Source organism: Salarias fasciatus, chromosome 22 (assembly GCF_902148845.1).
Source record: "Salarias fasciatus chromosome 22, fSalaFa1.1, whole genome shotgun sequence".
NCBI classification, from domain to species: domain Eukaryota; kingdom Metazoa; phylum Chordata; class Actinopteri; order Blenniiformes; family Blenniidae; genus Salarias; species Salarias fasciatus.
In genome coordinates, this window is record NC_043765.1 from 13153123 (window position 1) to 13178485 (window position 25363).

Sequence of the window (25363 nt, forward strand, 5' to 3'; positions counted from 1 at the left end):
CTGAATCCAGGGCTCAGGTGTTGCTGGAGCCACTGACCTTTTTAACTCGCATTCCTGGTTACCTGCTTAGGCAAGCACAAATCATGAGTCCCACTGTACTCATGGAAGGCGCTTGAAAGCTGTAATTAATTTCCACATCGAACACGGCCGGGACAACGGCTCCATGCGCTGACGGAACCGAGGCAAAGAGTTGTAAGTCACTTTATCGACTCAAGGCACGAAATGTTAAACTGACTTTTATAAAGCCAATACCTCCTTCAACTTCAAATCCCATGATCCCCGTGAGCGCTGTGGAGCCAATGAGTCCAGACATATCTGTAGGGTTACTATTCCCTCTGCAGCCATCTCAGAAATTAAGTGGCTTGGTCTATTGTGTTGCTTCATGACCTCTCTCAATCAACTCATCCGTCTCCCTCTCCGTCCCTCGTCTTGTGTCTGATGGTGATTGTCTCTCCGCAGACACACAAACACGCGCGGCCGTGTACTCGCACATACACACACGGAAATCTCAGAGGCTATAGAAAGTAAACAGGATTAACTGGCTATCCTTCGCTCCACTGTAAACGGCCTGTAATGGCACCAGTGCTGCTAAATCCCTCCATCTCTTTCTCCGCTCCCTCCTCCCTCCCTTTTCTATTAAACATGGAGGTTAATCCTCGGCCCCCTCCTTGTCCCTAGCGCCACGGCCCAGGATAAGCTGTCAGAGCTGGGCCGCTGATACTCAGCTCTGCTCCAGCAGCCGCACAGTCTGGACACTGCATATAAGTGCAAGTGTGTGTGTGTGAGTGTGCCGAAGTGTCAATGCGCGTACACTTGCATGTGTTTTAAAGTGAATCGGTTCATACCTATGTTGGTGGCTGCCAATGTTTGCATGTCTGGATGCGGCTGAGTATTGCTTTTTTTTTTTTTTTTTTCCCCGTTCCATCGTCAAATTCAATTTGTCCCTCACTCGTCTTTCATACAATCCAATTTCCGCTGGAGTAAAAAGCTAACTCTGGAGCACCCTAAAGCAACAAAGTGCACTCAGCTCAAGCTGCAAAACCTCCTGACTGAGAGCCATTGACACACAAAAACACTGACCCATACCTTCTGGTCCTCTCCACTGGATCTAATGGTGGTGCTGGGGACCAAATGATGAATCACTAATGACTACCACACTCTTCACAGATGTCACAAATGCCAGAAAAGTCAATGGGCTTTCCCTTCCAGCCCTCTTTCACTCAACATGGCCGACCTGCTCACGCTGTGGAAAGAGGAAAGTCAATATTGTTCGGCTGGAAGAGGAGTCACAGCAATGGGAGAGAGCGGCTGGAGTGACCCGCTCAGCTTATAGGTCACCGCCGTCGTATTTTTTCCATAATGTGGGAATTAATGCTTCTGCGAGTGTAGTAATGGGTTCCAGACCCCTGTGAAGTAATTCAAGCTTTGAGGGACAAAATAATGAATAACCGTAGTTACTCACCTGGAGGCCATCACCTTTTTTGACCCTTAATAAAAAAACGAAAGGGGGGAAAAGCTGGGAGTGGTGGATATGGGAATAAAATAACTCCACCAGTAAGGTGCGGAGATCTGAGGCATTGCAATCCAGAGGAATACTGAAGATTGTTACTGTTTACGGTGAGCAATCGTTTAACTTTTCCCCTCCGTCAGAGTAAACATGTCACCAAAAAACTTAAGATACTGGTTGATGTCATCAGTGTCGACCTGGCTTAGCCCTGTTTGGATGGATTAAATGACTTGATCCTGGCAGGCAAATGTTCAAGACAGCTTCTGCTTGAATGGCTCCAACCTAAGCTTGTGGCTAACACAAAGCTCTGCCAAACATTTTAACCATGCCAGCCCGCATTTTCCACAGTGAAGTGCTTCGAATAAAGGAGACAGAATCACAATACCTCACGGCGTGACTCCTCCAGCTTTCAATAATTATTATCCTTTTAATAATGCAAGGCTTTTTCTGTGACCTTTATGACAAAATTAAAGTGAAAAAAAACAAAACAAAAAAAAAAAAAGTCCACCTGAGCCAATCAAGATAAACTGAAAGAGGCAGACTGTGTGGAAGAAATCATACGTAAGGTGTGTGGTGTGTCTGGGCTCTATCATCACAAATAATCATAACGGATATGCGACATTGAATAAGCTATTTCTTCCCCCCCTCGGTTCTTTTGATTTTCTCAATAAACAGTAAGTGACTCACAGCTGGAACGCTTTCACAGTGCGGATGGGCTTGAAACCTTTGTGATTGAATCGTCACTAAACTATAAACAATTACAACAATCGCCTCTTTGATTAAAAAGTAAAAGGTACATGTGCTAAGAACAACTCCCCATGGTGCAATTTGCAGCGACAATCTAAGCAGACAGGGGTTACAATCCTCCTGCGGTATACAGACAACCAACAATAGCTGCAATACAATTTTCAACTTTAACAGAACACGCACTTCGATTTTGTTTCGACACCTATTTTTGAGGAATGCGGCAACCAAAACATCAAACTTTTTAACTTCCTCCGACTATTATCCAAAAACTGACCAGAGTCCCACACTGACAGTTGACCATTTCATCTGAAATCACTCTTTAAATGGAGACGATATTAATTTGTGCATTCCTACAATTCAGTGTGTTCTACGCTTGACATGACTGCACTCATCAGGTTCACTTACTTCTCATTTATTTACCATTGTTAGCTTAGCATTAAACAATGTGATAGTCAATGTACGAGATATGGTTTATTCAGCTATTGTTTCTATCAGAGGCGTCAAACTCATTTTAGTTCAGGGGCCACTGAAACAGCCCAATTTCAGCTTGAGAAGAAGATAGAAATAAAAATAGAGAGTGTCCTGGGTGGGTGGGGTCATCCCGGATCTTTTTGCCCTGTCGAAGAAGCTGGCCGGACTAGATCTCCTCTCAGCGTGGGAGTGGGAGCCGATGATCCACTGAGTTGCCTCTGTAACCTGCTGCAGCTGCTTTTTTTCTGGGATGCTGTGCGGCTCGTATACCACAATGTACATTTATAGGTCAGGATACTCACTGTTGTGCCGTGATGAGTGGGCCAGACCAGGGAATAATAACCTTTTAATTTAAACTTTAATTCATTTCCTTTGTTGGGGCACAGAGTTTATGCAATGGAAATGTTTATAGTTTTGCAAAATCAAACACTTACACTGACCCCAGGAATAATAGCTACTGAGATTTCAGGGGCTAATGGGGATCTTAATAAACTAAACTAAACTAAAAACCACAATTACTTAATTACAATCTCAAACAGTCTTAATGAAACAAAAAAAAAAACCTGATATTGTCCAGAAAAAAAACTGTCCACGTATGCATATCATGCAAGGTTTTGATGCCAATTTATGCTATTTATTCTCCACCAACTCACGACTCTCAAGCTTATAAACGCTCTCCAACTAGTTACCAACTCTTTCCAACTGCCATTCGTTCCTGTGCCGGTGACATGCAGTATCGTTAAAAAGGTTTCTTTCTTTCTCTTTTTTTTTCCAGTCTGTTGCAGGAAACACCGAAGTCGTCAGCCAGATAGCGACACAATGGCCTGGCAGTAATGTGCTTTGAAAAAGAAAGGAGTAAATGCATAGTACCAGTGAGTGCTATACAGAAGCAGCGGAGTCCTCTGAAAAGGTTACACAGGGATAGATGTCCACATCAGTACGCGGCTCTTTATCTCAGCGACACTGGCTGTTAATGCATTCCTACCGAATGCTGACAACATCCACTTTCCATCTCTCCATCTCTCTCTTTTTTCTTTCCCTGCCAGCTGAGACCGGGCTTCCTACTGTTTGGTTGAACATTTCCTCCCCAAAATCCTTCATTCCTCACAATCACTTTTCATTTCGGTGACACATTGAGTTACCCTCTGGTGCTTACCAGGGATCTGCTTTACTGGCTCCATTTTCTAAACTAACCATTAAGAAAGAGAACAACACACACACAAGCTAAAAACTGCCACGGATCTTTACGTGTGACAACAAATTTAGTCAAAACTCATCTCCCGATAATTTCTTGCAATCACCGCCCTTGTGGGTATTGGGAGCAAGTCAGCACGGAGACAAATTAACAGCTGCAGCTAAAGGCAGCACTTTGTGACCGTAGTGGGGAAAAAAAAAAGCTGTGACTTAAAGTGGAAACAACACATGAAAGTGTAGCAGGGTGAAAATGAGTGCAACACGAAGCGACTAAAGTAGACTGTTAAGGAAACCGAGATCAATAGAAAATGTGACTGAGATGAAAAAAAAAAAAAAAAATGGAGAGCGACAAAGTCAGAATGAAGAAGGTGGATTAGGGTCCGTGTTGAAGAAAGGTGTAAAATAAATGGGATTGCGGCGTGTGATGTGATGTATTTGATGAATAGCAGTCCTCTGGATGAAAAAGGCAGCTGTGAACAGAAGGCGAACTGAGAGCGATCAGACATTTGGATGACCTCTGGAACAAATCGGGAGAAAGGGTCAATGCATCAGAAGAGGTGTCATCTTTAACTGATAAAAAGTCTTTTTAATCATTTCCAACACACTCTGAAAGCCAAGGAAAGTATTTATAGACGCTCAGCTTACGTGTTGCAGGCAAAATCGCAGACTGACACAATAAAAGTCTCAATTCTTCTACTGAATTTCTGTTCTTGAATACATCACACGTCCCTATCGCCTTAGGAAAAAAAAAACCTGATCTGCGATGAGGTTAAGTTTGAAAAAGTTGCAAAATGTGCAAAATGACGGCCAGTCATCACGCCATTAGACAAGCAAGGACACCGAGGAGATTCCTCTCGCATGCAATAAATTGAAAGCACAGTTCAGGTGACACTCAGACACCTCGCACTGAATCATTTAAATTCATAGTGCGCAAACTCATCAGCTCACTGACCTGCCCCCCCCCCCCCGCCCCGTAGTCGTCGCTTTGTTAGCACCGGCAGCACCCCCCCAAGCCCCACAGAGATCATCAGACCGTGCATTCGGTGACTCACCGGGTCTTTAGCTTGCTGCGCTAACACGGCGTAGGTGGAGATCCTGCTGCACAGGCATTTGGTGTGGACAGTGGTTGACGCGAGCGTTTGGCAGCCTTCTGTGCCCCAGTTTTCTGCGCCAGCTTCCCTAGAGGTGGAGAAAAAGTGAGGGGGGGGGGGGGGGGGTTTGGTGTTACAAAGGGACATAAACAGTGACTGTGAGACAAATTCAAGAAGGAAAAAAAATAAAATCCGTCACGTGACGACATGCCCATAGGAAAGTATAGCTCAAAGTAGCAAGAAAAGAAAGAAAAAAGTTCAGAGAGCGTCTCTTCTTCAACTGCTGGAGTTCACCAAGTGCATCCATTCACGCTCTCGGTTTAACATTCAGTGATCAGCGCTCACGCACACTTGACAGGCTCTTTTACTCTGCTGGCATTAGAAGCCAATGTCACCCCGCTGCTTGTTCTCCTCCGTGTTTCGCACCCTAAACATTCCCTTTCACATCTTTGTTGAGTCTTCTTCTCTCTCCATGATCTCACTTGGAAGAAGACCTTAAGAGTCTTGTGGTCGTGGCAAAGAAAAAAAAATGAAAAAGGCCTTGCATCAGGTCAGTCGTGTTCAATGGTCGATTGCCTTGACACTCAACAAGCCACAAAGAAAGCCAGAGCACAGAATCTTCTACGACTGAACTCCCTACACTACATTGTGCTGCATCTTTCTCCTCTCCTGCATTTGCACCGCAGCCCTCTCCCAGTCACTCCCTATAGATGCTCCCATTAGAAAGTTGAGTGCAGAGGTTGATCGATAAGATTCCTACCCAACTAATTGCCCTAGCATTTTGCACAGAACATTAACCTGATGTTTAACCCTGAATAGACTCCTATTCTGGTTGCCAAAGAGAGGTGGGAACATAATGAGAGACATAAGAGCAGCTGCGAAGATGTTCTTATAGGGTCGAGAAGGTCGAGCAGATGACTGATGGGAAAAGACAAAGAAAACTTAATTGACTACTGACCCTAAAACGTATCACAGTCATCGTTATTCTTCTCCATGCTCCTCGGTTTGGACACTGGTGAGCAACCAATTAGGTCTGAGTAACGTTTATCTGATGAGATCTGGTGACAGTGGAGAGATTAATCCCATCTGATAAAACCAATTAGCTCAGATCGTTGGGCACAAAATATTGAAATCATATCTAAACTCTCTTATTGAGCATTTAAATGGCTGTCAAGAAAAAAAAATCTCTTGTGAGTTTTTGTGTTGGAAAAACAAGGAATAAGAATTCTTGAAAGCGTCAGAATTTTGCACTACCTGGTATTTTTTTAGTATGTGGGAGTTTTAACATGTTCAGAGTGGGAAGGTTGGATGAGGTCTGGCTTCTCAGCAGGGAAAAAAAACAAAACAAAAGACATTTTATTTGACGTAACGGAAACCCACACGGTGCCTCTGATCTATGTGCGAGGAAACACAATGTACTCTACATCTCCAGACACAGGTGACAAACTTTAAAAATGTGGGGAAAACATAAATAGTTTTGTTAATGTTTTTTTTTTTGTAAATTAGGTACAGATTGTGCTCTTCATTCTGTTCTTTTTTTTTCCTGTAAACATTTATTACTCAAAAAGAAAAAAGACACGCAATCATAATCCAGACCGTACGGTGTGCGCTGTTCTTTCATCGCTAATGCTTCAGTCAAGAACTTAATTGCCTCATCCCAGGCTAATAGCGATGAGTACCCTCAGAAAGTGAATGGAGAGAAAATTTAATAAAGTGTTGCCTGGATAAGGACTTCACTACATTAGGATTTGCCATCTTCAAATTGTTTGATAGACTAAAAAGACGGGCTTTGACTGGTAAAACTGTGTCTGAGTAGAGTTTCCGTCTCAAGGGTAGGATTGTGAAAAATAATGGGCGACCTCCTGTTTCGTGCGTGGCATGTTTAGGAGCGACCTCATCAAATTTTTGCAGAGACGTTGCACAGAACATGTAAAAAGAAATTAAAAGCAACATCAGTATTCTATACCAGGTGTGTCTAATAGAATTGAGCTCTAGTAGTTTTTTGTCTATCGTGGTGCAGGGCGTGCAAAATGAAAATGTATATTTTGACACAAAATCAAACTATATCTACAGAAATTGACTACATTAAGACAATTTGAATGATTCTGGTGCAGAACACAGTGAAATGTCCAAAAAAATGTGTCCTATAGCTGTTGCATTATCCATATTTTTTTTACAAAATGTGGCAAAGTCCACATTGATGTGCAACATCAAATCTTTACAAAGGTAAAAGGAGCACAGACTTCATAACAACAACTCTATATCAGAAAAAAACAAAGTGCAACAGATCGTTCAGGACTAAAAACACTTTGGTTGTGACAGCAGAGTTAAACAAGGATGACAACAGTGTATAAGCAATAATTATCAAATGTATATCCCAACAAGGGCGGAATGCACACAGATACCCACGAACCAGATAAACAGACAGGCGAACGCACACGCGGACCGGCGCTCAATTCATAATGTCAGTAATGAGATGTGAGTATGATTCCCCGATGATCATCATCTGCACGGTGACACTTCAAAGACTCGAGATCAGAAAACAAGTCACAGCAGTGAAGCTTCCAGACAGCTTGACAGGTAGCAACATGGCGCGGGGCTTTGTGTGTTTCTGCGCTTGTCAGACAGAGACGGAGAAGTGATGGAAAGAGAGAGAGAGAGGGAGAAAAAAAAGCATAGGCAGGAGAGAGTGACAGAGAAAAATATGTGCACTTGTTACCTTTTATAAGGAAACCCTCCAAAGTGTGACTACTCTGTGAGGTATTTTCAAGTTTCAGTGCTACATCCATATTTATTATATAAGAAAGGAATTTGCATGAAAAATTTAGTTTACATATGGATTGAAACTATGTGAGCTGAGTGTGTGAACTCCCGGGAGATGTCAAGTGAAGTATTTACAAATGGCTGTGCTCAGACAGAGTGATGTTAGCCATATGGAGCGCACGTGCATTAAAGATTATGTGCTCGATGGACAGAAAGAGGGAAACGTTCACTCGTTTATGTGTGTCGGTTAACAGGAAAGTGCGCGTACTCATGAAAACTCTCTCATTGCCTTCAGTTACTGACAGACTGTCACTACAGCAATGACGAGCACACACACGTGCACGCGCAATGTATTCGGTGCCAGTCTGGCAGCGAAAAGAAAGCTGGTGTAATGACAAACTGTCTGACAGCTCACAACAGGGGGTTGCTAAAGATAACGCCACTACACGCACACAGATACACATTATCCATGACCTCTTTGTTGTGTCTGCCTGAGATCCAGGCTTAATTGACTGCTGACCCTCATCTCCTTCAGCTAGATTTGACTGTTTGAGGAAAAAAAAAGAAAAAAAAAAGCCAGCTTTGACTTTGGATTAGTTTCATGTCCCCCCCCTGCAAAGTTGGCACAAAAACCCTGAACTTCGTTACTGCAGATCCACTACAACTTCAGCCATGGATCCCCCCTGGGCGCGTGGAAGTATTACATTATCAGCTGGGGCTTAGCCGGAGAGATTAAAAGGACACAGCTTTTGTTTTACTTTTGTTCTCGCTTCTCACTGAACCTGTACTGCTGCCGGCTCTTCTTATCATTGAGAACAGCTTCCAGATGTACAAACAGGCCAAGTATCAGTATAGCCTGTTTGCAGGCTACGCATCGCGAATGCAGACTTCAAAGACATCAATTCAGAGACGTGTAAATATACACAGCGTTTCCAAGTGTTCGAGCTTGGAGATCAAGACATCTGTTGTTTGGTCTTGACTTTAATGAAAGATAAAGTTTTATATGATGACTTAAAGTGCAATTTATTTTCATAGGTAGTTATCTCTCCGCACACATTGAGATTCCATATTTAAAATTGATCACCCTTAGCCAAAATCAAGCATATGAGCTTAAAAAAAAAAAAAAAAAAAAAAAAAAAAAAAAAAAAGACTGAGGCACAGAAATAGCTTTCCGTTCACTGCGGTGCCTATACGGTTTACAGATTGCATGTGTTAGCAAGTAAGCAGATTTAAGTGTGTTTTGCTGGAGTCAAAAACAATTTAAACAATTCCAAAGAAACCACGACCATAGTACTGCAGGAGTTTAGTTGTAATCAAAGACAATTCAACTTCAAGGAGGTCCAAAAATATAATAAACTTGAAGAGTGTATTATAATGATGAAAATAAGCAAGTTTTTTTTCAAATGGACATAATTTCTGCAGCTGTAATTGAAAACAATCTAACAAATATAGAAATATGTTCTGAAGTGTTGCTATCATTATTTTAAATAAATGGAACTTTCATGAAAATATATAGAAAATGTCATGCAAGCACGATGGATGTCAATCATAAGGCCCGTGGCCCAAAACTGGCCCATCAGAGGCTTGAATACAGCCAACCAATCTATCAAGTAAACTGTAACAATTTCAAAGTAAAACTGATTTTTCAATACATTTCTTAACAGCAGCGAACAAAGTACAACACTGGGACCTGAGCTGAGATATCGGTGATGAAATCTGTCAAACTATAGTATTTGCCTTAAAGCCATGCAGTCAGGGTGAGTTTGTAAAAGCATGCATAATGCTACAGCTGTAGGAGAAGGCTTGACAACATTTTCACTGCATTTTCCACCAGAAGGTATCATTAAAATTTGCTTCACGTTGAGACTGTAGTCATTTCATGGTCATAATTGTTTTGTTTTTGTGAAAATATAGACGTTCTCATTATATACGCTCTGTGCCACAACGGAAACAAACTTTGATGTTTAAATTTAATGGTTGTTACGGCACAATTTTACCAATCTGGCCCACTTAAGATGAAACCGGGCACCTGAACTAAAGCGTGTTGACACCCCAGATCGATATACGCCAGATGTTGCACTATTTCACTGATAAGGTGAACAGTATTACCTGTAAAACAAGATTCAGTCAGGGGATGACAATGTTTCACGTCAGTCCATTCAACTGTTGCTGAGATATTTCAACCTGAACCCAAGTGTTCATCCAACAAACTGCCTGACACCCTCGACCATAACTGCACTTCCACTGTTATGGACAAAAACAAAAAAAAAAAAAACCACTATGCCATGGGCGGAAATAAATCAACGGCATGAACACTGTACTTTCCACGTAATGGGATAACCTTTTAAGTACAGTACAGGCAGGACCACTCCGAAATGCTTTCCAATTTGTTCCCTAATACCTAATAGCATGTTATTGTGGCAGGAAAGAAAAATAAGAAAAGTACTTCCTGAACAACAGTGTAAATTGACCTTTTATGTCTACGGAGAATAAATTGGCACCAACTCTTGACTGAAAGGGCAGTTCTATGAAAACCAATTGCCCCCTGTTAAGGAGGAGAAGAAAGAAAAAAAAAAAGGCAAAACATGCTTTGAATCCTTAAAACGCAAAAGCTTGATGTGGATCTGTGAAGTTAAAGTGAGCGAAAAATCCTCTGCCTCGCTCACATACTCATGAGTATTGATGTGTTGCCAGTATCTTTCATCCAAGGCAGCTAAAAAATGCTTTCCAATTCGCGAAAAAAAAGTAAGCACATCCCATAGAAATGACTGCCTTTTTATTTGATCTTCTGTTTGAACCACAGCCGACAAAAAGAAACGATGGTTTTTGAAACGAATAACTTATAAAATCAACACCTTTTGGCTAATGTGTGGTGTCGCCATTTACAAGATCTTTTAAGACCATTCCAAGGTCTTGTGATGGACACCTACGGGTGTTTGACAAAAGAAACAAAGGCAGATGATGAAAGATTATAAATATGAAAAAAAGAAATCATTACAAAAAAAAAAAAAATACTTGCTGAAAAAACTAATTCATCAGTGGTTTCCATAATTTGTCCATGAATGGCTTCTTCAGTATTAATCAAACCTAAGTTTGCCACTGTCACACTCCAGCTCACTGTTAATGAGAGTATCCGTCATACTTTAATCATGTGCATCATTGATATTCCACGCAGTATTGGACGCATTACTATTAACACTGCGTCCCTGCTTCCTTCTGATGCCGGTGAGGCACTTCCTCCACAGTAAAACCTCTATCTGGAGGGAATATGTCTAAAAAAATCTAGAAGAACTTTTTCTACATGAATTAATATTCATCAAGACAACATGTAAAGTATCAGTTTGGGTAATAATATCACAAGCTCAACATATCAAATGTCATATTACACTGTTTCAGCGTTAATGTGAGCAGAAATATTCTTTAATTAGTCGTATCATTCAGGCGGTTGCTAAGCATCTAAGGTAGTTTTACATGAAAAAAATATTGTTCCACAAAGCTGTCATCGATTTAATCAGGATTAACATCATCGGCTAATTTCGGCTGCTGGCAAATCCTGTCAAAACTGATTTATGAGATGAATGTCACCAAAGAATGTAGTTCAGTCCCCTTTTCACCAGTAAATAAACTGTATGCCAAATCTTCCATTGCTCTGCTTCCCGAAAGATGCCACTGAGTGCGAGCAAAACATCCTCTTCAGTGTTAACAGCAGTCAAGAGTACAGACAGGCAAAAAGTAATAAAAGTACTGGGTAAGGTGGAATAATTTCACACCGAGATATAAATCAACAGCATGTAAATCATGCCATATACTCCTAACTCCAATTGGTATTAAGTCTCATAATATTGTGGGACCAGCTGGTGAAGAGAGTAGGATGCAACCCAATGTGCCTGATCCTTTTTCAAAGAGAGTATAGTCTGACATGGAGTTAGTGAATCAGTCTGAGCAGGCTTATGAGTCCAAGACAGAGGGACTGCTCGGAAAAGAGTCATTTTTGATACAGTAGGATTTTACAGCTCATGGACCTCAAAGGCACACGGACTTGGGCGTACTGCGCATGTCTCGATAATCGCTGCAACTGCATCAATAATGCCCTGTGACCATATCAGCATGTATGTTCAATAAATTATGAACTCAGTTGTCACTTAATCATGATCAGACAAGCGCACATGTTTTATTCAAGAGTGACATGGCCCTGCAAAGTGATATTGTTCTCCAAGACAGTTACGCTGGTCCTTAATATTCATCGGTGTCGGGGCATCAATGAATCTGGCTGCAACGCATGCGAGAACCTCGAGGCTGATTCATCCTGCTGCCACAGTTGTCTGTGACCATGTCGTCTATGACTATGTGGGGTTTACTGTGGTTGAGGAATTGTGCAATGCGCTGGATTGTTAAACATTAAGAAAATCCACCATCCATTTTTTTTTCCTACACTGGCCAGTTCAATTCAGAGTTGAGGGCAGCTGAAGCCAATCCCAGCTGACAATGGATGAAGGCAAAGTGGCTCCCAGTCCATCACAGGGCAAATACACACAAACTCAGATTCACAATTATGAGGAGCTTTGGTGTCACACAAAAACCTCAAATGTTTGTGTGGGGACTGAGAGAGAAAACCAGAGAACCCAAATGAATGAGGGAGAGCATATCAAGCCCACAATCCAATGGAGGATTCCTCGCTGTGACATTACAGTGCTACACTACAGCACGATGCCGTATTTCATATAAAATGCATCAATTATTTGTGGGAAATTACATAACCTTTTCTTTGACATGGATAAATTGCTCATATGTGCGAGACACCCAGTGTTCTGCTGCACTTGTTTGGCACAAGGACTTCAGAAAAATCAAACAGAAACTGTTATGTTGTTACGAAGCTTTTACTCGATATTTCACTCTATTGATTGTTTTCTACAAATTTCGAGAATTTCAAATCAATTAATATGCCATATTTTTCGCTCAATGCTTGAGTGAACATGTGTTGTAAATCCTTTATGAACCCAGACAGTTGGTTTAAATCAGGACTGGATCTAATAATAGAATCCAAAATGGGAGAAAAAAAAAATTGTCAAAGGAATCATCTCCGCTGGCCAAAGGAATCTAATCCGGTATGCATTACATCTATTAGCAGCAGAAAGGCACAGAGCCGGCACACATCGGCGTTTGACTCTCAATACAGCTGGGAAGCAGTGAAGCAAATCTTCACATGACACAAATCATCAGCGCTTACTCATCCCTTCAGAACACCTATTATGCGGGACTGGCCGGCACACTTTCATCCAGCTCCACAGGCCACGGTGCACACCCCGTGTTTTGCTTCCTGTGCATGTGTGTGATTGCATGCATTAGTATATTTGACCCAGATATTAACTGTAGGAACTAAGCTTTTCCTCTTTTCTACCGACTGATGTAAAGACGGGTCTTATAACCAGAGGAACATGTTATGAGATTATCTGAAGCTTGCTGTGATGTTTGATGTGCAGGCTTATGTTTCTAAATGTTATTTCCACTGTGACTCAGATATGAAATATTTATTGACTCTATGTGGATGATTCAGAAAATAACAACAATAATAGTCACACATCTCTTGCATGCAACTTTGCTGCAAAATAAAATAGCCATTGCAAGGTCAGAGATTTGAATAACACATTTCCACAGTTGTAGAAACCCATTCGACTGCTATCTGGTTCACTCACTTCCAAATGAAAATTTCCAAATGGTTTTCATAGTACACCATCCTAGCATGTAATCCTTTCTCGTGGCTCGTGACATGTCACACCAAAACCCTCCTTCCTGCTTACTCCCTGAGTCTCGTGTGACGGGGATGCTTTGTGAGTGACCTCCACTCTCCCAATCTGCTGCACTCTGGCATGGCTCTGGGCTAATTTCTAAGCTCCTTTCCCGGGATTATCTTTCTTCCTGGTGTGCAAGCGAGTGAGCGAACAGGAAGAGCAGGGATACAGGTTTTTTGGCCACGGCCACCATCAAACGGTCTGCCATTCCGCCTGCCTGCGTTCCGTGCTGACTCGGACACGTCACAGAGCTGTGGAGAGGGTGTCTCTAGAAAAAAAAAGCTTCACTGTGGAATCTATGGAGGAAATTACAGCTGATTTTCTACTGTATTCTTGGAACTATGTTTGAACAGAGTAATCTGACAGAAAATACAGAAGACAAACAGAAGACTTTTCTGAAAACTGGAGATGATCTGGACAAGCATCCTGCTATTGGGCACAAATATAGACCTATAAGGCCAGAGAGGCAACTATGATCTGACATAGAACTAACACACTGCCCTCTCAGCCTACTGCGCATGAATAAAGAGGATAATGATCAAGTCAACAAGATAAGGCAAATACGACACTTGACAGAAGGGTCACATATAAGATCTTTTCCGCGTGCTAAATTGTTAACACAACAGCTTGTAGGTGACAATTTAAATTTACAAGGAGTTTTAAAATGCGACTTACCTACTTGTCCTCAAGCTCTACAGATCCAGAAGCAAAGAGGAAAGGTATTCCTACAGGCGGCAAAGGAGGAGCCTTCCTTTTCTTCTATTTCTTCGTCCAATCTTCAAATACTAATCACTAAAATTATCTAACGTCATTATCTGACATGGGGCAAAAGGGACACTGCTCTAAAGTGCATCCCTGGCTGTGCAGTAACATCCGAAAGCTTCATTCCACCCCCGCTGGTCACATGGTGATAGAATCAATAACAATAATACAGAAAGTCGAAGGCCAAATTGGCCAACCTCAGGATAAAAGCGCCCTCACCTTCTTCACATGGCTTTCTCGCCAGTATTAACCAGTCGCGCTTTCTGAACGAACAATCCACGAACAGATATCCACGGAGTCCGGCAGCAGAAAGGGAACCATAGCTGGAGAAGTAACTTCAACCTAACTCTCTCCCAACAAGCCTTCAGGCTCGGCGCTCTGAGGGCTGGAGCTACCACGTTGACGTGCTCTCTAAGGACCGCTGTGATAGCCCGGGAAATGAGCTGAGAGCCTGTCCACGTCTGTGACGCCCAGTGGAGACAGAGCCCACATAAGCCCCGCTGGCCGACTCCCTCTTGCCATGCTGTCTCGCTGTTTGACACAGTCTTGATCCCTTCTGCTCTGTCAGATGGAAAAGTGGAGCAAACCCCCCCCCCTCCTCCTCCTCCTCCTGGTGGCTCCACTGTAAAGTGTGTTAGTGTGTGTGTTCCTGCATTAGCATTTATCTAATGAGATGCCATAGAAGGAAAATTCACTTTAATATTAATTCAAAGAAATCAAGTGCTGATGCTACAAAACTCAGTAACTATAAGTAATCAAATGACATGACTCACTTATGGTGTTTGTGGTTGAGACTGCTCAAGCAATAAGAATGCCCTAAACAGGTAAATTCTTTATGTACATCTACAATATCAAGAATCATTTGGAAATGTTCAGTTTAGCGCACTTCACTCTTTTGACGTTGCTGTATGAAGTACTTTCAAACTATAATGTTAATCCTGCTGGAAATAATCACAAGTTCAAATAATAAAAACAAAAGAAAACATACCAAATCATCTCCTGCATTTAACTAGCTATATTAAAGACCATATTTTTTTTCTCTGGAGTAGACACATTTAATCCCAAAGCAGGCAGACTTTATGGAGAACTACCTTTAGCTTAAAGAAGAACAATGGGGATTTTGGCATGTACCTTCAAAAAGCGGTGGCAAGTGTGCCTGGAAGAATTCTCTGCTTTGAAGGCACAAGGTAGTCAAAACAAATGCTGTTTTTTTTTCATCATTTATAAAGCACTCTTGCAGCTCCACACACCCCTTCACATTCTGGTCTGAAACTTCTACACCGCACTTTAAAACACACAAGCATCAGATAATGTCTACTTCAGGTCACTTCAGTTAAAATAGAATTGCAGATAGAACATAGGGAACATCACTGAATATGTTTGCTCTAAATTTTGATAACTATTAAAGAAAACAAAAGCAGGCAGAGCTGAATTACTGGAGTGCTCTTTTAATGTAAGTCATTGTAAAGCTAGGAACAGAATTTTAAAGTTAAGTGTTATATCCTGGAAGGGCATCCAATATAGCTACATTTATTCATTAATCCTCCTCAATCCTTAACTTGCTTGTTTGTATCACAGGCGAGTAATAGATGCTGTTTGATAGACCATAAAGCTGAAAATATGAGAATTCAAATTATCATTCAACTGACTCAGGTCACAGCTTTCTGTTATGCCTTTGTGGTCAAATAAAGAGATGATTTAGAGATGATTTTTTTTTTTTTTTTGACCAGATCTGTGTGCAGCTCGTGTTTTGTCAGTGTACAGGATGTGCCTTTGACTTTTTGCTTCATTTAAGGTTGAGACCCGCCAGTGCCAGAGCTGATAGTGGCGCCAGATCAGTCGGAGCTTCCATCTCCCATGTCAGATTGAGGATGTGAGAGCAGCTCGCACTGCACGCCGACTCTTTATTACTCTAGGGCAGTGAAAGGCAGCGAGCGGGGACGGGATGGGGGTGACGTGGTCTTTAACCACTGATCCCTGATCAAGCCGAAGACCACTTGGGATTAGAAACAGGATTAAATGACCCTCAGCTCTTCACAAGCTTTACTGTCACCCATCCATCTAAAGTGCATTTTCCATTTAGTTCTGACGGCTGGGCTGTATCTTTAAGCATGCATTAAAGTGAGTCTGCTCCGATGGCTGTCTGAAATGCAAAGTTATTTCAGCATCTGTCATTTGTAGAACAGGAAGTTTCGCCTTGTACGTATTTGAAATGAACTGGAAATGTACGAGCGATGCATAAATAAATGTGTGAGCAGAGTAATGTATATTTTATAGGCGCCAACAAATCTCTCTACAACCGAACAGCGCTGCAGCGATCTATAATGCACCAGACATGTGCTGCGTGCGTCACAGTGCAGCGAGTGCATGTCTGCGCTCGGTGAATTTAGGTTCAGCCACATATCCCACACTGAGACGGAGTGAGGGTCAATGCACAAAAACGCCCGAGGCAAGGTCAGGAACCGCAGCAAAGACGGGCCGAACACCCCTCATCATTTCCTGTGATGGAGAGCGAGCAGGTGGGAGGCAGGAGAGATGGTTTGGAGCAAAGGAGGAAACAAAAATGACAACATGAATATTGTCTTGGCAAATTCTGTTTTCATTTCAGCGCTCGGTAGAACCGTCATCAGGAAATGCGTTCATCTCTACTCTGAATATTCTCTCTTTCCCCTTTTTGCTGAGTTGATAATGTGTTCACTAGTAAGTTCCAGCGTCTGGATGGGATCAATACAAACTCTGAGATGGAAATTGATGCTCCTCACAGTCATGGAATTTGGTTATCCATACGAGTTTTCGATGTACTCTGTACACTCACTCCAACGTCTACTCTTGGCTTGGTGTCCATAGTTTAATAGCGGCAACAATGAGCAGTGTTTTTGTATATCAGTGTTATTATTTTGATTAAATTATCCCAGTGGCCACCTCAGAACTGCAAGAAAAGATTATTATTGACTTTCCAATCACTTATTTGGCAGTCAGTATCTGCAAACTTGTGTGGTGCTGGCTTTGTCAGGGGCTTCTCTTGTCACCATGTGAACACTCCGGAATCTCAGGTGGGAATTTCCCAGATAGCGCCTTCAGCTCCCAGTTTCGAACCCTATAAAACTTTTAAGCGAGAGAAACCGCGTCTGTTTTGAGTCGGCACGGCAAACGAAAACACGGTTTAGAGTTGGTTGAGGGGACGGGCACAGGGGGGAAGACAGGCAGGGACGGCGAGCCCAGCGATTTGGGTGGGCAGATGGTACCGACATATGGGCCTGTTAGGGGCTAAATAAATAAATAAACACTCACACATAAATACTGAGATGAACTGTGAGTGCCACAAACTGTTGGCCAACTTAGCCAGCTGAGGGGAAGTGCAAATGGGAGAGTGAGGTGCTGCTGAATTCGCTTGCAGATTTCTAAATAGAGCTGCACCGTCGGAAAACTTGCAAACACAATTGCGACGGAGACGACAATAGGCTTTGCATATTTGAGCCTCTGTGCGATCCCTAATCTCCAAGTAAGTGTACATTACCCAAGTGTGCAATGTAACAATTAGAGGGGAAAAAAATCACAGCGAGAACATAATCTCTGTCTCCAATGCGGTTGCATCTGTGTGTACCAAATATAGCTTTCATATACAGGTCACAGGGAGGCAATGCTTCTTCTTTTCCCATCCCGGAGTTAAACTTCTTTCTGTGGCTGTCTGGTTCAGCAGCCGCCATGCCAGTGCTCCCTTCTCACTGCTATCTATACACTCTCCACCTCTTGTCTGCCTCGCGCTCAACCTCAAAGCCTGTGGCTGAGCTTGAGAGACAGCCAGGTTGAGGAAGGTGATATCCTCCAGCAAACAAACGGCTGCTTTGTACAGCATGTTCTCTGTCCGTATCAACCACGCGCTGGTTCCTAACTCCTGTCAAGATTTGCTGCCTCGGACTGATAAACAAATGGAGGAGGACTGAAGTGCCAATACAGTACAGACATAATCCCGCTTTTTTCTGTCTCTGCATAGGCGTGTTGTCACCCCCTGCCTTTGACCTTTTGGTGTTTCTGATCAGGTGTAGAAATCTCACCTGCGATGAGAGCGGAACAGATCAGATTCTGCGACGCGTTTCTCAACTGCCTTTGTTTCAAATGCGCCACTTGTCTGAGCTTCAGTCTCACACCTCACCCTAAACGCACTCATGCATGATTTTGTGATGACTTCAGGCTGTTTACACTGATATGTTCAAGTCTGTGCAACACCTCAGAATCCAAACGGCTCATGAATCTCACGAACAGCAGGTCCTGGATAATTTAGAAAAGCATGACTGACATCGAGCATCAAGCTCGCAGATGCTGCTCCAGTGATTGTATTGGGAACAAAGCAAGCCGTGCAACATCTGTCCATCCATCTATCTTCTGTACCGCTGGGTGTCTGCGGACTGGAGACAGGACAGTTACCAGTCTATCACAGGGCAAACAGAGCAGGACAATCACAACACACATTCACAATTTTATTCATCTTTAGCTTCAAATGTAGGGCGAAGTTAGGTTTGAACCATGGATATTCATATTGTGAGGCAAGGGTGCTAAACACTGTACATATATAGAGACATACAGTTTAGTTTAGTAGAACGTGTTACAATCTGTGCAACATTTCTTCTTTCTATCTATTGCCTGGTTTATTCATTTGGCCATATTCAATCATCATCCAAGGTTGGCTATATGTGGGATTGATAGACATCACTCCAAACTCAACCTTCTAATTTCTCTTTTGCTTTCTTAACTCGTCATGACTGCAAATTTAATTTGATTGCAGCTGTAATCTCACCGACTGGTTAATTGACTTTGCCGAGCATTGTTCCCTTTCTACTTTCGGGTAGTTTGATAAGTTGCAGTGTCTCATCGTGTCTCGCGGTGAACCTGCACTCCCATTGTGCGCCCCAGTCACAGGAGAGGACTCTTCGAGAGGTGAATAAACTAACGTGATCTCCAGAGAGAAGTCGAACGGGCCCGGATTTTTCTGTCATCTGTCTTTTTGTATCAGGACAGGGAAGCCCTCTGTACTGCCATCGTGACAAATTCAATTCTCACAAAAGTAATTTTCTCTGTCAAAGAGCAGAATGACTTCCCCTGAAAAAACTAATCTGCATCAGCATAATACCTTTTACTGAACAGTAACGTCATTTCAAATGCTTTTTCAAACTAAGTAACAATGAAATAAAACCCACACATTTGTTCTCAAAGTCTTTTTTTTCCCCCTCTAAATCACACGGTTCTCATTTTGAGATTAGGTTCTTATGGAAGTGTAGATGAGGGAATTATCAAGCACAGGGATGTCAAATACATTTTACATAAATTCAGCCCAGTTTCATCTTGAGTGGGCAGGACCAGTAAAATAGTGACACAGTAACCTTTGAACAGAAACTTTAAGGTTTTCCTTTGTTGTGTCAAAGATAATATGTCAGGAAAATGTTTATATTTTCACAAAACCAAACAATTACTACAATCTCAACATAGTAAACTTCCAATATCTCAGCATTTTAAAGAGACAATCTGGTGAAAAACACAGTAAAATGGCAAAACAAACTGTTTTATTACACCCTCACAACATGGCTTCCTGGCTAATGCTAGTTTGTTTGCAGTTATCTCAGCATCTATGCTATTCTTAAGACATTTGTTTAAAAAAAAATTTATGTTTTTCTTTGAAATTTTTTGAATTTTCTTCCTGGTCTTATGGGCCAGACTGGAGCCTCTTATTTCTGGCCCACTATCCTTATGTTTGACATCCTGATCAAGCGCAATTCTCAAACTCAGTAGAAACACCTGATGGGAATGATGTTTTAACTGTTGATTCCAATATCAAATAGTCAAATATTCAATAAATGTACATTATACAATAACACAAAATTGGGCTTCACTGTGGTTTACATGTTCTCCATCATTTCAAAAAAGAAAAAAAAGTTTGACGTCAATTTGAAACTCCAGAATTGCCAGTGGCTGGTCATAGGTGTGTGTGATTGTCTCTCTCTGTTTCCCCTGTGATGGACTGGCAGCCACCGGCAGCCACTGCATCCCTAACTCGGATGAAGCAGTGTAGAAGATGGATGGATGAATGGATCGGTACAATGATCACCGAGCGCATCTGCAGAGAAATTCATAGCTTGCACTTCATTAGGCAAGGAGCCTTTCAAATGGATTTTCATTCATTTTCTTTTAAAAGAGTCAGAGAATTAATTGATGGCCGAAACCTTACATCACACCCAATCTTTTATACGGCCAATTAACCACACTGACCTCACACTGCACTCCCCTCAACTCCCCTCAATGTTTCCACTCCAGAATCACAAATAGAAAGAACAAAATACATTTTCAAAAAAAAATTACTACCCTTAGGTGTCCATAAACTATCTGAATGTACAACAACATTTAAATACAGTGAGTGACAGGGGCGAATCTACTGGCAATGGTGGAAGAAATAGGCCATTCAAGGATAGAGATTTGCAACAATTGGAGTGGAATAAGCTCAACGAGACAAAGAGATGGAACCAGAGCCTGTTTAATGGTTCTGAACTACTTTGGTATTGACAAAAAGTCAAATCATGATGTGGGTTAATAGTGATAATCAATTGTGCTGGTTTACATTATGGAGCTCACCAGCTCTACTATACAGAGCAATGTCAAACCCTGCCAGCCTATTTAGGAAAAAAAAAAAAAAGCCATTAGGCACTTCAGGATACTGATGGCACTGTCCAAATCCAACTGAATGTCCATTATGGAAGAGCAAGCAGCAAATTAGACTGGCACTATGGTGTCTGTGTGTGTGTGTGTGTGTATGTGTGTGTCTGTGAAGAGGTATAAGCAACGAAACACCAACAAAAGCAAAAGTTGCTCCACGGAGGAGATCTGAGAGATCTCTGAACCCTCGGCAGCACAGAGCGCGGATGGTGTCTGCTCCCATTGACTAATTTAATTAACACCAACACAGAGAACTTCATTAAACAGTTCTCAGTTCATTAATAAAACGAATCCGACTGGGCATGAGCACACACGAGATAAACATCAACACACACACACACACACACACACACACACACAGACAGAAACAAGCATTTGACACACCAACATTCACACGGTATCAGAATCATTCGGAGGAACTTACGGGTTGCCATAGTCCCAGACAACGCACTGAGGATCTGATGTACCCTGCAAGATACAGACAAGGGGGGGGGGGGGAGAAGATAAGCTGTTATTGCCAGTCGGGAGGATGAGTGAGGGGAGAGAGGCAGAGCGAAGACTGAGCAGCTCCGTGCCAACGGAGAGAGAGCGAGAGAGAGGGGGAGACGGTGCATGGGCGGCGGAGAGAGGTAAACAGACAATGAAAGAGAAGGATTGAGATGGACGCCCGGGAAGGAGAGACGGAGAAGGAGTCATTGTCAGAGGACAAAGCAGCAAATAGATGCTGCTGCTGCTGAAACAGAGAAGGTGCACGAGCCATGAATGGAAACAGCGAGAGGCAAACCGTTTTATGGGTATTAACATGCAGCAAGTTAGAGTCATAAACATCCTGCAGTGGAAAAAAAAATAGCTACAGTCGTTGAGTATAACCACAGCACAAAAACAAATTACTGTAAAGATGCAATCTCAGTCGAAGAAATGCCCCTTTCTCAGAGTGTTAAAGCTCAACATGTAAAAAACATTCGACCAAACCTCAAAACAGACTTCTCTCTGGTGATTTTCTGTCACCTCGCTCCTAATCCATCCACTCAAAGCAAATTGTCGAGGGTCAAACGGCAAGTGAATCATGCGGTGATCGAAGCTCAGTGGTGTGCAATGGTGAAGGAAGATTCGGCACGACTCAATCAGCAGATCAATTGGGAAATCGCTATCTTTAACTGAGTCATCACAACTTGTTCCACGGGTGATCTTCAAGCGATCTCCGTATCGATTACTTTAAAATTGATCCTTGTTGCGCGTTCGACGCGTCTGGTGTTGAACTGGGATTTAGGTGAAACCTGAGCATGTGATTCTGTTCTTACATTTACTCTTCAATCAAAGTGATGGACCTCAAGATGCTGACAAAATCAGGAACTGTAATTTCTGGCTCTTTCAGATTAAGAGTGGGCAGACCTCTGCTTGAGTGACTGTGGCCGTATATCTATTCATGTGCTGTGCTCATGTGAAGGAAAATGGATCATCCTCTTGTCAGTCCGCTCCCTTCTCAGGCCTGCATGAAGCAGTTTGCCTTTGAGCTCCCCCTTATGGCAAAGGGGATAATAGCAGTAATGCCACAACCAGATTGCTGTGTGCATTATGAGGGGGGGGAAAAAAAAAAGAAGAAGAAGAACGTCTACTCAAGACTTATTGCAGCCTGAGGGAAAATGTGAAGATATTACTTTTGAATGAAAAGCAAACATTTTTGTGATTATAAACACAAAAGCAGGAAGGGATTGAAGGGGGGATGAAGCACATTCAAGCCCGTGCTGTGAGGATTTATTCCTCTCAAGGCAAGGTCATCCTTCTCCCTCTGAACAGTTCATCACTGATCTCTCATGAATAAGTGGATCCAGAGGTCTTTGCATGACTGGACTTTAGAGGACGAGATGATGCAACGTTTATACACACAGGATCAGAGGCCAGGTGACGCCGACTGATGGATGGCGGCGCTTTGTTCTGCCTCACGTGCGGACCGTCCTCATCGACGTTAGATGTCCCTGGGATGCATTAGCGTGGCGGGCTCCGTTAGCGTTTGGCTATCAATCAGCGAACACCGGTGCTCGGCACTGTGCAGTCCCTTAGTGTCTGCCGGCAGCTTCCGTAATGACAGCGTCTACTGAACCGACGCTTCTCAAAAGGGAGCAGCAGTGGGTCTGTCCTTTAAACAGATGTATTTACAGATAACTATAATAGCGTCAGCCCAAACAGCATCTGTCTCAGATACCGAGCAGTTGGTTTTTCTTTTTCTTTTCTTGCAAGGTATTCACAAGAGCTCATGTGGGAATTGACACTGACAGTATATACGGTGAGCAAATCAATGTAATTGAGCTAATGCAGCAGTCCAATATTATCTGAAAAGTCTTCCACGTCGTATGAGAGACTGTAGAAAACATGCTTCAGAAAATGAAAGGGAGCAAACGCGACGCTGCTTTTTGACTGATGAATCTCACCAAGATTACAATGACATTACTAGAAAGCCTCACGGCTCCCGTCTGGAAAGCTAACCAGAGCTGCCATTTATTATTGAAAAGGCTTAATGAAGGGGATGGCTCAAGGAGGTTCGGATATGTGTGTGTCTGTGTGTGTGTGTGTGTGTGTGTGTGTGTGTGTGTGTGTGTGTGTGTGTGTGTGTGTGTGGCTGCAGTTGGCACAAAGTACACTGGTCGACTATAGGAACATGTGGCTTACTGATCTCCTGCTCCCTGACTATAAAAAAAAACACATCGGAGCACCAGGGGGTATCTGAATGGAGCAGATGCCCTCTTAGAAGATATGACCCTGCACTAACATTCTAAAGACTGTTGTCGCCGTGCCACTGCATCAGCAGCTGGATCGTTCTGTACTGGGCAAGGTCAGATACCATGGGACTATGGAGGGAGAATGTTCAAGAAGATTACAAAAAAAAATAAAAATGTTAATGATGAATGCATATGCTTTGATGCTTGTATGTCCAGAGAGTAACGTCAAATCAAAGCTGCAAGCAGCATGGAATGGGCACTCGCACTTTCACTTAAAAACGTATTCCATGAATTTAAATGACAATAAGCTGCACATCATATATGTACTTCCTCAGAGCTTTTAAGAGATCAATAAAAACAGTAAATCAAGAATGGAGCTGTTGTTCTGGCAGACATGCAAAAGCTCGGCATGTAGCGGTAGAGTGAAAACGTGGACACGGTCCAACATTTTACCTCCTTGGAAATGTGCCTCTTTGATCATCACATCATTTTCTGCTGCATTCCCATTGTTTGTTTATTTTTTTTTTTTTGTGGCTGTAGCTTAAAGTAGCTTAAAGCAGTTTCAGATGACTGTCTGCGGTGTCACATCTGCGAGAATGGCTCTGAGAAAAGCCATAATCAAACAATGTGAACACTTCTGTTTTGACAGTGTACAGCCACCAGGTGCCATGTTGATGTAAAATATAAGCAGTGATCATGATGTTCGGGCCGATCACTGTATGACTGTGACGAGGTCGATTGGAGCGGCTATTATTAATAGCTGTGCTGCCATATGAGGCGCTTCATGTCCATGCATACACTTGTAGATTCACTAAGCATGGGGCATTTGCTGTAGCAATAATGTGAAAGAAGCTGAAGTGTTCATGATAAATAACACAAGAGGGTCTAGTGGTCTCCTTCTCTAACAACCCCGGTCGTATTCCAAATTTACAGGAGTGTGATTACTGAATCATCCGCCTCTCAAGCAGGATAACGACATCCTCAGATGCACCGGTGTTTTGTATACGAGCATCTGCCCTGTGCATGCCTCTTCCCCTCTCTGCGCTCCGGCGTGTGCCAGAGAGGCGCTCGTCCTCAGCGGGAGTCTCCGGTTTGTCACACGGAGCAGCATGCTAGGATCAGCATTGAGACGTCATCCTCCAGACAGTGAGTGCACAGACTGCTGCGCCCGCACTCCGGCGGTTGTGTTAAATAGCAGATTAATAGGACGATAAAAGACAGGGGTATATCGAGGAGATGTCATAATTGTGGAATGAATCAGCAGTTTAAGACAAGAAGATGGAGTGGTGGGGGATGGAAAATGAATATAAAATCCTGCTAATGAAACAAAGTGCAATAATTTTGACCCTCAGGTCTTAGTTGACTCAGCAAGAGACGGATTGAACTGGAAGATTTCAGTATATGTATGTGTGTGCCTGTATAAATGTGTGTGTTTGTGTTGTCTAGAGAGAACCATTAAATATTCAACGTTATTTTCAAAACTGTGCCCACCTTCACGCAGCAGAATATCTAATGAAACCCACATCTTATTGAGGTCAGGAAGTGTGCCTCTCATTAAACCAGTACTTAGTCCTTTCCACTGAAGACACCCCATGAGTCGTTTATAATAACACACTCCAC

At 42.5% G+C, this 25363-nt stretch overlaps 1 protein-coding gene across 3 annotated transcripts in view; it reads right to left on the minus strand.

The window, feature by feature from the left end:
- The window catches only part of adgrb2 (adhesion G protein-coupled receptor B2), a 230078-nt gene that overhangs the window by 57016 nt on the left and 147699 nt on the right, over positions 1-25363 (minus strand). For all 3 annotated transcript variants that reach the window (XM_030082255.1, XM_030082254.1, XM_030082253.1), the window contains 2 exons: positions 21451-21494; positions 4972-5098 (listed from right to left, as the gene is read on the minus strand). In XM_030082255.1, the coding sequence (XP_029938115.1) occupies positions 4972-5098; positions 21451-21494 (171 nt within the window). The remainder of the gene's footprint in view (positions 1-4971; positions 5099-21450; positions 21495-25363) is intronic.